The sequence below is a fragment of the Convolutriloba macropyga genome, chromosome 10 (assembly GCF_964194025.1).
Source record: "Convolutriloba macropyga chromosome 10, txConMacr16.3, whole genome shotgun sequence".
Taxonomy (NCBI): Eukaryota; Metazoa; Xenacoelomorpha; order Acoela; family Convolutidae; genus Convolutriloba; species Convolutriloba macropyga.
This window is the reverse complement of record NC_134477.1, coordinates 19927895-19940950: the sequence shown is the minus strand read 5'-3', so window position 1 is coordinate 19940950 and position 13056 is coordinate 19927895. Positions and strand designations below refer to the sequence as shown.

The 13056-nt window shown below is 34.9% G+C and overlaps 1 protein-coding gene across 1 annotated transcript in view; it reads right to left on the bottom strand.

Moving 5' to 3' along the window:
* The window catches only part of LOC142347951 (von Willebrand factor A domain-containing protein 3A-like), a 708547-nt gene that overhangs the window by 121654 nt on the left and 573837 nt on the right, over positions 1 to 13056 (bottom strand). The window contains exons 2-4 of the mRNA XM_075399116.1: positions 1432 to 1484; positions 755 to 961; positions 75 to 300 (exon numbers count right to left, since the gene is read on the bottom strand). Coding sequence (XP_075255231.1) covers positions 75 to 300; positions 755 to 961; positions 1432 to 1475 — 477 coding nt within the window. The 5' untranslated portion in view covers positions 1476 to 1484. The remainder of the gene's footprint in view (positions 1 to 74; positions 301 to 754; positions 962 to 1431; positions 1485 to 13056) is intronic.

Sequence of the window (13056 nt, the reverse complement as noted above, 5' to 3'; positions counted from 1 at the left end):
TTCCTAGTTACTTGCCTAAACATCTGGAGTTATCCTCGTTTTTTAACATGAATAAATTATAGTAGTACATTTACCATTAAATCATGGGTATGGTTAACTTTGGTGACGTAAGTGGCAGGCGGTGGCATTCCCATTTCAGTTTCCTTCTCCCACGCGGACTCATGCACAACACCTATGTGACTCTTTTTACTGCTAGATTTACTTTTCGATGAGGTTTTGCTTGATTTGTGTCGAGGGGGTTTTGAGGGCTCATTGTATGTTCGGTTGGTTGAACCATCGTTCACACTCTCGCCATCCAATCTAGATTGAAAATAATTGTTTTTTTTTAAGTGATGACATTTCTGTGCATCAATAAAAATGTTCACTCAACATACAATAACCATCACTAGTGTTAAATGAAAATATCTCATAATAAAAAAGCTGAGTTCCACACCATTATCAGGATTATTCGGATAGATTTTGAAAACTATTTCATTTTTTTGGAACTTGCTAAAAATTTTAGAAAATGTGCTTTTTTGAATGTGCTTTCTTAAAATAACTTAAATAACTTCTACAAATAATCATTTACATTATCAAAACATTTATGTTAAGATAACAAGAGCGCTTCGAAAGGACGCCATTGACCCCTATGGACCGCTTTCAGGGGGCCTTTAGCTAATTCTAGCAAACTTGTGAACATATTTTCAAATTATAAAATTATAACTCATTGAAACATTTAATCAAATAAGAAGCAAACAATTTCAGACTTATTTACCTTTCATCACTAATGTTGTGTGTATCAATCTTTTCAAGCGATGCTTGATGTGCTGTCTCTGATATCTTTAGAGGTTCTTTCGTCTCCTCTGTTTTGGTTTGAAATGACACTGAACTTCTGCCGGATCTAATTGAAGTTGCAGAACCAGGTCTGGGCTGAGAACGCGCAAACACACCATCTCTCCCTGCGTTCGAAAATCCAGAAAGGCTGAAAATCGTAACCGGAATTTACTTATATATTATTTCGTTCCAGGATTCCAAGGAAACAATGCTTGAAAAATCATGACACCATTTTTGATATAAAATCAAAACATTAAACATGTAAGGGGATTCAAAATCACAAGAAATAAAGATTTCAAGAAAGGAAAACAATTCAGAAGCTATTTTACAAAAATTTGGCTGATCCAGATATTAATGGGATATCCATGGGAAGTTCGAACAAGGACGTGACGTTATTAAATTTTCAACCAACGTGCATCAAGTTTTGTTGCACCATAGTGACAAAAACATAGGTACTGACTTCAGTTTCCTTCTATCCTTTCTTCAAGCAAGCACATCGAAATATTAAGTTTGATTAATAGATTTGGCTTGATTTGCAGCGTGATTGCAATTATTCAACTCAACCAAATTAATTGTGACACGGTGGTTTAAAAGATTTATTGATTTTGTTTTTCTTACCGTGATTCGCTGCGTTCTTCGGTAATCGAATTTCGTTTGCTCATATCATATCTGAAACGATTTATGATAATAAAATGGGTAACTTCCCCCATTTACATTCCTTATCATTTCACATGTAAGTTTTGATCAATAAAACTTGATGAAAATATTTAAATTGAGTCTACACTGTCTGCACTCGTGTTCAGTTGAGAATTCAATGATTTTCTAAGCAAGCAGGTCAGAATTCCTATCATCTTGAGATCACTGCTTATCAATTGCTAATCCATTGTTTTCACAAATTTATTTCGATGCACACACTTATCAAACTTTACCTCACTGATTTTTTATTTTTCCTTGTTTTCGCATAATTCGCATTTTGACAGCCAATGCTAAAATTTTAAACATAACAATAAAATTGATAGATCAAAATTAGGAACCTGTTCAAGACTCCCAGACGCATAAAATCGGCCCTCAGAATCCCAAAAAATTGCAAATAATTATCAAATTTCTGTTTCGAAGGAAATTATGGAAAAAAATTTCTATTTAAATATAATCTTTTCCTCGACAAATTGAAACTTCTTTTGGCCTCCCGGATTTGAGTCGGATAATAATTAATCACTGATTCATCATCAATCCTGAATTTCGTGCCCAAATTTCTGTTCATGGCACTTCATAGACGTTTCCAAGCAAGTTTCTGGAACCAATTCTGAACTTAATCTGATCATTAAAGATTTAAAAAATGAACAACATTCTAGAAGCTGCAAGAAAAATGAAAAAAAAAAAAATAGAATAAGTCTTCATAATTTAATCTAATCTGTCGACAAGCTTTTTTGTCAACTTCTACGAGTTGATATAACTAAGAAGAGCGAAAACGTCATACACAAAAAAATGACAAAGTATCCTAATGAAAATTGTAAATAAATATTTCTAGAAGTCAAGAAATAGTTCTAAAAGAAATTTGAATTTTTCTGCAAGCTAGGAAACATTCAATTTCCTGCATTTTCATCTTCCTATGAATACTGAGATAACATACAAATCATATATGACCTTGTATGCATTCAAGAAAAGTTGTGTGATCAACACGGGTAATCAAGTCACTGAAATATCTCGGTAAGCAAAAAAAAATCCGAACAATTTCCGACAATCTCACTTTCAACTTAACATTTTACAGAAAGCGAACAGTAAGCATTTCATAGTTCGATGAATTAGATGCACAGACAGAATATCCATAAATGTTTTTTTTTTTGGAAAAAGAGTAATTAGTATTTCATCAAATTAAGTTTTCAAAAGATTTTCAAGTTGTTTTTATTAAGTTCACACTGAGTCAAATCAACCTGGTTATTTTTCTAGCATATCTGACCTGGAAAAGTTGCGATTATGGTAATAGCTTAAATACAACCGATACAATTGAAATGTCCTCTTTTTCAAGTAAAAAGACTGACATATTCATCCAAAAAACGACGATCCATTGTAAAAAACTAGCATCAACTTCAAAAATTCAAACTTAAATATTTCGAATGAGACATAGGATACCCTAAAAGGCTACTTCTGCACATATATTTAAACCTTGGCCAATGATTATTCTTAACCTCCATTAAATCCACGAGAAGAAGAAGAAGAATTTATTTCTCTGATACAAAATAATAATACTAGCAACACAAAGTCTAATATATATTTAGCACAGAGGGGACAGCAGACGGAACCAATTAGTTCACTTGAAGCTGCCCTAATCCAATAACATTGTATTACAGAAAACGAATAATTATCAACTAAGTCCATTTAAGTATCCCAATCTCACCAAAGCAAGTAAAAAAAAACGAAACATTAAAAAAAAGAGTAAATTGAAAACAATTGAAATTGTTTTGCATTTTAGCTACCTGACTGATGTAGAGCATACTGAGAGGCTTTGAAGTGATGCATGATTTGTTTGAGGGAAGGGGTACGTTACATTGATCAAGGTTAGGTTCTGACACCCAAGTGTCAAGATTCCAAAACCCAACATCTATGTAACGTTGACAGACTTCCTCCCCCTGCAACGAACATCCCGCACCGCTTTTGTGGCCAGGAATTCTTAGAAGTTCGTTAGGAGGAAGTCTGACTGCTCTATTCACTATACTATACTTTAACTATCCAAACACAAAGTCAGTTAAGTCTATATTGCCTAGAATATATAGATCCCTTATACTATGAACAATTTTGGAAAAAAATGCATTATCTATCTCAAGAGGTGTTTCAAGAACACCGTTTTCAATCAGCAAGTTGAACAATTTAGCTCCTCTATAGGCTAACGAACATTATTTAAACCTGTTTGACTTGGAAGGCAATTTTAGAAGATTTTTTTGAGCACTGCGCGTTAAACGGAGGTTTTCTTTATATTGAAACAGGTTATTCAAATATTCCTCCGAATGCAATTTTCCAGCAGAACGAAGAACACATTTCAGAAGCTCATATATGTACAGTTCATAGAACGAAAGAATTTTATTCTGGACAAAAAGATTACAAACATGCTCGTCTTTTTTCATGAAATAGATTGTACGCAATATTTTCTTTTGAAGAATATGAATAGGCTTTAATGCATTCAGCGATGTACATCCATAAACTAAATTTCCATACTGAATTATGGGTTTAACGTTTGTATCATAAAACCTCAGCAAGAAAACTCTAGGAACTAAGTGCCTTAGCGTGCACAAAATTCCACACTGAACACTAAGTTTTTTACGAACTGCTTCGATATGGTAATTGTACTTAAGTTCATTGTCCAAAACGATTCCTAAGTACTTGCAGTGCGATTGGGAAACTTGACACGATCCAGCTATGTTTAGATAACTAGAATCTGGAGTCACATTTTTGAAATTAACATGAACCGTTTTCTCTAAATTCAGTGTTAATTTGTTATTTAACAGCCAAGTGTTTACACTAGCTAGATCCACTTCCAGCTCATTTTTGGAGCAGTTAATGCCCGCAATGTTAGTATCGTCAGCAAACAGAAACACGTCACTGCTATTACATGCCTTAGGGAGGTCGTTTATATAAATGATGAACAACAAAGGGCCTAGAATTGAACCTTGAGGAACGCCGTATTTTATATCAGACAGCTTAGATCTTACACCATTTACTTCAACACACTGTTTACGATTGCTTAGAAAACTTTTCATCCAATTTTTACAAGGACCCACTAAGCCATAAAGATCAAACTTTCTGAGTAAGATTTCATGGTCAATTGTATCAAAAGCTTCCTTTAGATCAATGAAGACAGTTGCCGTCGTTTTTTTATCATTATGTGCTCTTACTTTTTCCGTAAATTCAGCTATGGCATCAATAGTACAATGCTTGCGCCTAAAACCAAACTGATTCTTGTGTAAGAGATTGTTGCTTTCAAGATAATTATAGATCCTGGAGTAAGCTATTTTTTCAAAGATTTTGCCCCAACATATTAAAAGAGAGATGGGCCTGTAGTCATTACAGCAAGCTTTATTTCCTGATTTGAAAAGGGGAAAAACTTTTGCGATGGACAAGGCAGTAGGGAAAATACCCTGATGGAAGGACATATTAGGAGTTTTTAAAAGGGGCTGAGGAGTTTTTAAAATATGTATTGCCTAAACACTATCTTTTGTGCAGACACATCATCACTGAAAATCCCTTGCGAACTTGAATAGATTATTCACAACTTATGCCTCTTTCTCTTTAATCAAATTTCATTGCCATAACAGTTGCATAACACGTTACCGGTAAAATAACACGTTCAATTCCATTTAACACTACAAAATCTGCTCCCTCATTGTACTCCCAGTTTATGACACTCTTTTATCACCACATGTTACTGTGTACAGTGCCGATAAAAGAATGTGAACAACTCGTAGTCTAATCACGGCAACCATGTGATTATTTTGGCAACAGTTGTAATCGCAACGAGAGTTGATTAAACACATTACCATACAAGGTTGTTATCACCCTCTCGGAGTTATTCAACTACCCGGCTTCGCCTCGGAGTTTGATAAATTCTCGATTGCAACAAACTGTGTGGCAACATTTGTTACCCAGTTCGAATATTCTATGCCGTTCTTTACGCATTGTTTTCTGTTAGACAAAAACGATTCTAGCATTGCAATTGATTCCGTACTAAATCCATATTTAATAATTTTTCTCGAAAAAATTACCAAATATGGATTTAGTACGGAATCAATTGCAATGCTAGAATCGTTTTTGTCTAACAGAAAACAATGCGTAAAGAACGGCATAGAAATATTCGAACTGGGTGACAATAAATCACGGAGTACCTAAGGAACAGTTCTCGGACCTTTAATTTTTTTTAATATATATCAACGACTTCCCTGAAAAAATGAAAAAAAGAGAGGACGTTTTACAGTTTGCAGATGACACATGCATTATTTGTCATTCCAAATCCGATGAAAATCTCTTATGCGAAATTAACAGTGCTTTTGAAAGTACTGACAGTTATATGAGGCAAAATATGCTAACTTTAAACAGAGATAAAACAGAAATTGTGGTTTTTTCAAAAAATGGTGAATCAAAAATTGAACAATTTCATTATAATGGAATTTTCATAGAGCCAAAAACAAGTTGTCGTTATTTAGGTATAATGATTGATAACAATCTAAATTTTGACATTCAGCTGAACAAAACATTAACAAAAATGGCAAATGCTATTAGGTCAATTTACTTAGTAAGACATTTTCTACCACTAAAAGCAAGAATCGTTCTTTTTAAATCACTTGTTTTGTCCCATCTCAACTTCAGTGCAATTTTTTTTTCAATCGTTGTCGGTTATGTCACTTCAAAGAGTTAATAAACAAATAAATTGGGGAATAAAGGTTTGCCACCTGCGCAAAAAGTTTGACAGTGCAAGAGATCTATTACTGAAAGACAAAATTTTACCAACAGAGCTTTTCATTAAAAAAGTTTGTCTTCTTAAATTTTTTGACCTCCTCTCACAATATAAACAGAGTAGTCGAGAAACCAAAAACTCCTCTTTCAGGATTCTTGAAAAGTACGAATTGACCAAAAACTGCAGAACTGTCCAGTTTTTTCCAAAGAAAAAGTGCCAATCCAAATGGAGTGACAGGTCACTGATCAGAAATTTTTCTAGGAAATGGAATAATTTGCCAATTGAAATCCGAAAAGAGAAAACTAAAAACAAATTTAAGGAAAAACTCTGCAGCGAAATGGTCAAACTGCATGAACGTGTTCCAATAGATAGACAAGTAAGAGGCTTTAGGAAATTTTTCTACTGAAGTATAAAGACCAAACTATTCATTTATTTACGAGGCGATTTTGAAAATTTAAATATTTAACCAAACGTTCTTGTTGTGGTTATAACTTTAAATTTACATTTTTGAAGATTAAAAAAAATGATCAAAAACACCTAAACCTCCAATGGGAGGAATCTTCAACATTTTCTTTTAAGAAATTTACATGGAAAACACCAAAAATTAAAGGTTTTTCTGCAATTTTTTATCCTTAAAAAAATTTAATAACACCTGAAATTCATTGAAATGAAAAAAAAACAGCTTTTTCGCAAAATACCCAAAGTGAAAGGATATAAAGACAAAGATGTATAAAAAAACTCGGATAGCTTTATTAATTATTCTGGTTTACTGTTTTCAATGATCCGATGGTATTAAAAGAGATTTTTTAATGAAGTTATTTTCTAAACTATATTACAGTAACAGATCAAAGGTAGAAACATCAACGACTATTTTGCTTTTTTAGATTTCCAATAAACTGGAGATAAAAAGAAACACAAAATATATCCCTTTTTCCTGTAAATCTTCTAGGCTAGGTACAAAAATCTATAATTGAGGCAAAGAAAAGCAATGAATGGAGGTCAACTTAAAGAAGACTGGCCATAGGTCCGGCTGAAATAGGCAAGCTTAACCTTTTAACTATTATAACTATAGCGATATAACTATTATAACTATTGATTTCTTCGTTAAGTCAGCCTAAAAAGCAGAAAAGTTTTATTATGATCTTCGAAAAAGCTTTGGTCTTGAGCCAAGTGAAAATCATAGCAGTTTTTCTCAGTAGCACAGTAAGAGACTTTATAAGCAGAGCAATACATTAGCACAACGAAAAAAATCATACTTAAGTAATTATAAAATTCAGTCTTTTTCCAGCAATTGCAAATAGTGTCTGCAGCATTTTTGAGAGTTAACCTACCCATGCACTTCGGATCAATTATTCGGTAACGTCTAACTTACTCAAACTATTGAAACACTGATCTTCTTCAATAGTTTTTGCAGTGACTTGAATACCTCTGGGTCAATACTTCTTTAAAGCACCCTAGATTTTTAAAATTTTTTAATACGTCAAATAAAAAAAGCACCTCCTTTTAAAAAGGCAGTCGGTCAACTCGAGGCAGCGTGCGCTACGGAGGCAGAGTAATAAGCTACGCCAAAGCACAAAAACTTATTTTTGTCCTTATCACGTCCAAAAAAATCCTTATCGCTAATCCTGGTGGCCAATTTCAGTATGGCAGTCGATGCACACGGACCGTCTACTCCCGTACAGAAGACTAACGGTCAAAAGGGGCCTTTTCGACTTCGATATTCCTCTGCTCTTTAGTCAGCTTCTTGATGGACTCCGTGATATTTATAGCAGTCTGGCATGCTTCTTGGACAAACCTTAGCATACGGATTGAAAAATTTTCCATCCAAAACCTTGCTGAAACACGACCCGAAGAAGCCATTAATTTTGATATCTAGTCTAGCGTCGTCATCAGCTTTCACTTAGCAAAGTTTAGAGACAGGACTCCAGTTTGAGAAAACCTCAAACCTCATTGTCATTGTGTCTGATATGCGTACATCCACCTTTTTGGGCAATGAGAAGCGTGGGCTACAGAAAATTTTTCCCCATACGCATGTTCACGCAATTGAACAGGATCCTATCCATATCGAAAAGTAATTTCATCTCTGAACTCACCTTGGTTAGATCGAAATGATATCTTTTCAATGGAAGTGCATTTAGCCAGTATCATGTTTCTTTTTCCATGGCCAAATCTAGAGAATGAGCCTCTTTTTCATTAATGAGATCTTTAAACGTCATAATTTTCGCTCGGCCTGTTTCTGCTTTTCCTTTCTTATTTTTGAAGGATTTCTACGTGATGAAATTCTGCTTACTACAGAGCTAAGATTCATTTAAAGCTCAGATAACTTAACAGAGGTTTCATATTCGTCTGCCTGTCTTCGGGTAGAAGAATTCTTAGGCCACCATCTTTAACCAGAAGTAAAATTTTTTCCTACATTCGTCATTGTAAGAGCGATGGTTCAACATTGAAGAGGTAAAATTTTTCTCTTATGCTTTCGGCTTCTGGCAGCTGACTTTAATAATTTGGAGTAGTTCTTGGAAAGAACGTCAACATGAACTTGCTCAGAAATCTGAACAGAACACTTCATGTTCGTTTGCACTGTCTTCAGATACAAGAATGATTAGGCCACCTTCTCTAACCGGAAGAGAAGACCTTCCTATATTTATCATTGTAGGAGCAATGGTTCAACATTGAAGGGAGGAAATTTTTCTCAATTATAGTTTTGACTTCCCGCAGCTGACTTCCAGAATTTGAAGTAGTTCTTGCAATGAAAGTCGACTCGAGTTGTATTTCAAGTGCGAATGATTTGTACACATTCTGGGTGGTTACGTTACTAAGACTGACACGTTGGTAAGCATGCTAGAATAATTCATTAATTTTTCTTTCATGAAATCATTTCAGATCTTATCAAAACCAATTTCTGAACACAGAACACGATTACCTTTAGATCTAAACGGCTTTAAAATTAAGCCCTTTAGATTAACAACACTTTGAAAAAAACTGATTGAAAAAGTTCTGTCCCTATTAGGCACTTTAAGCTTGCAATCAAAAATTTATTGTGATGCGACGCCACATTTCGTATTAAATGGTTTCTCAAATACAAAGTGATTTCGCAATTTACTAAACTGACGCGAAGAAAGACTTTCAATTTTGGCATCTTATTTTTCCTATAATCTTAAATCACTTCTCAGTCTTTCTGCACACTCTAAGATTGATAAGCGTTGTTTCTACTGCTCTGTTTGACGTTTGTTTCTTGTTAGTTCTCAACTGACTAATTTTTTGAGGAATATTTTGGCAAAACCGAGGGATGTAGGTTGGTTTTGCGTTCGGTAACTGTTTTTCCATTTTTCTTGAAAACTTTATCAAAGCAGTCATCCCACTGTCGCAATAACTCTTCAACATATCGGAGCAAAATCGCAAAAGAACTTTTATTGCACTTCCATAGAAAATTACGATTTCATTGAGGACCGCGGCCAGTCGTCTGGTTGGTTTGTCGAAAGCACATTAAGCTTCTTTTTACTTCCCAGTTGTTAAAAAAAATTGAAAAAAGTCTCAAATTATTCAGGAGGACAATTTTTGACAGTCAGCGCTTTCTGAATTAAGGAAACCATTCAAAAGACCGAATTGCTGTCTAATTCATTCTGTTTTGCCGTCCATTTTTTGATCAAATTTTGAAATTCACCTACTGGCCATTGGTAGAAGCTACCCTTTGTTGAATAATAGACGCGCGCTGTTAGGAATGAGGTGCTTTTGACGTTATAAAATAAGTCACCAAGTTGTCTTCTTCGATGTTCAGGGAAACAATTCTTATAGTGATTTCCTTTTTCAAGCCTACAAGTACTCCTTCGTGCATGCCTAAGATACTTCTGTGCTCTATAAATTTCAAATATTGTTGAAATAAGGCTCCTTTATCACGATTAAAATTGTATTTTGACATTTCTAAAGGGATCCTTCCCGTTTTTTCTTCTAAAATATCGTCCGTAAAGATCTCGAGGATTACCAGGATTAAGAAAACTTTATCAGCATAGTTTTGCCGTTTAGACAAAGAACTTAATCGTTGTTGTATTGTATTTTGACATTTCTACAAGGATCCTTCCCGTTTTTTCTTCGAAAATATTGTCCGTAAAGATCTCCAGGATTACGAAAACTTTATCAGCATAGTTTTGCCGTTTAGACAAAGAACTTAATCGTTGTTGTATTGTATTTTGACATTTCTACAGGGATCCTTCCCGTTTTTTCTTCTAAAATATCGTCCGTAAAGATCTCCAGGATCTTTTCCGTTTGTGCCAGCCCACCCCCTCCTCCCTCCCCTCCCCTCCCCTTAGGCACTTTATACCAAAAACCAATTCTGTTCTGATAATTTTGAGGTCAATACTATAAAATCAAAGTAATTTGTTGAAACTAAAACCCTGTCAAACAAAATCGAAATTGGACCTTTTCCATTTGTGCCCCCCCCCCCCCCAAGTACGTTAAGCACCCCCAGTTACAGAGCACGTGTCACTACATGTTAAATTATTATGTAAAAATGGGCGTCTGGGGGTGCAAATAATATGCACCCCCTAAGCTGGGGGGGGGGGGGGGGCAAACGGAACAGATCCTCGAAATTTTACATTTCATCTTAAAAAGAGATAAACTATGCTATATGAACATGAAAACAAATTTACACAAATACTGACAAAATATACAATTCGGCGGCCTTTTCCAGCTTTGGTTCGCAATTGTATTTCCCAAGAGGCCATTTTTATACAGTTGAAATCAAAAATTAAATTTCGATGAACTAGAGTTTTATTTAATAAGCCCAGGAGCTGAGAAACATAATAATTTATTGTCATTGATCGTTCGGGATCGAACTAAAAGTCATTGCTGATCCTTGAAACGCTTAATAAAAGCTTCCTGCGATTGCTCCTCCTTTTTTAATGCTTCAAGCTCTTCATCAAGTCGACTCTTCTGTTTCTTCTTTTCCTGAATCATATCAACCAATTGCTGTCGCTTAACTTCTCTCTCTTTGCCAATTGATTTCAGAAGGTTCTGCTGGCCAACGGCTTTTGTTTTTGTAGTTTCAATTTCATGGGCAAGCTTACTAACAGAGGAAATCCATTCGGAAACCACATCATTGAATTCGCCAAATTTGCCTAAAAACTCCTTACAGCCATCACTAAGAGCTCCAGAATCTCTTTGAACTTCTGGGTCCAGCGCACGCAGTTTGTTATTATCATCAAAGTAAAGTCCATAAGCCTCCATTATTCTCTGAAATAATTAGCCTATTTCAACTGCCCCAAAATTTTATAACGCAAAATTCATGAAAAAAAAACAGTCTGAGAGCCAGTTTGAGAACCAAAGCATCAACTGTCATCGCATAGTATTTTGAGGTAGTATGCGGTATTTTTAGGTACTATATGGTATTCAGCAGCCTTCTCGAGCATTCGTCGAACACTAAATATTATATTTGAATCTTTGTTTGGGATTTCCAAATCCATTCTGGGTTTTTGATGCATTGAATTTTTCATAGCTTTTTAATATTCATTGTGTATCCAAAGTTCTTGGGTGGAATATACTCAAGGAAGAAGGAATATTTTCTATTATTCTCAAAGTCACTCCTCTAACTGTAAATAAGCCAGTTTAACTAAAAATTACAGTAAAAAAGCGATCAATGCTACATTTTGACTTGTTCAGTACTGTTCGTTCAGAAATCAGTGAATTTATATCCACTGTCATGATATCTCTAGAAATAGGTCAATTTAATTCGAAAATTAATAATGAAAAAACAGCGTTATTCTCTGATGATAGCAGAATTAAAAGGGAAACTGAGAAATAAAACGAGAATCAAGTTAGAATCATGTGAAATGGGATCTTCTAAAGAAAACGCAGGGCTTAAAAGAAAATAAACGATTCAAGTATGTTTTTATACACTCCGATCTAACAAAAACAGCGAGAAATTGAAAAAAATGTTGCAAGAATTAAAAAGCGAAAAGGCTGCTGTATCTCCATCAAGCACAAAATTAAAGTCAATCAAATCGTTGAAAACAGAGGATAATGACTAACCATTTGTCTATGGAACGTGGAAGGTGGTAAAGGAACCTTATCAACATGCACAAGTGACAATATCGCATACGATATCTAACACACAGAATCAATAGTGTATATTTCAGTCGAAATAACTGGTTTCACCTGCTTCTGCACAAAGGTAATAAAAAACGGGAAGGGGCGGTTACAAAGCCGCTTAGCACAACAAACAATTAGGAATTCAATGCAATGTTATTCATCAGAACGATAGATTGTTAGCACTGCAGATCAAAGAAGTCCGCATAATTATAATTTCCCACCAAAAACCGATTTAAAGACCGATTTCAAGGATGTCAAGGCAAAGCTCGTATGATCCTGGGCGGAGATTTCAATCGCAGAGTCTACTCAACGGAAAAGGGCACTTCACTCTGAGAATTTTTATTACACTCGAATCTTCATTGGGATCTTTTCCGTTTGTGCCCCCCCAGCTTAGTGGGTGCATATTATTTGCAACCCCCAGATGCACGTGCAATAATTTTACATAATGATTTACTATGTAATGACACGTGCTCTGTAACTGGGGGGAGCATAACGTACTGGGGGGCGGGGGGGGGCACAAACGGAAAAGATCCCTTCATTGTGTTAACAACAAAAAAGAAGTAACGTACAAACTTCAAGACGGTAAAAGTGTTATCGATTTATTTTTGTAAGCAACGAACTCCTAGAACACTAAGGAGATAAAAAAATTACCCCTTTTTTCTTAAGAGGAAACACGGGTTTCTTGCTGCTTTGACCTAAAAGGCAGACAAGATGTAGCT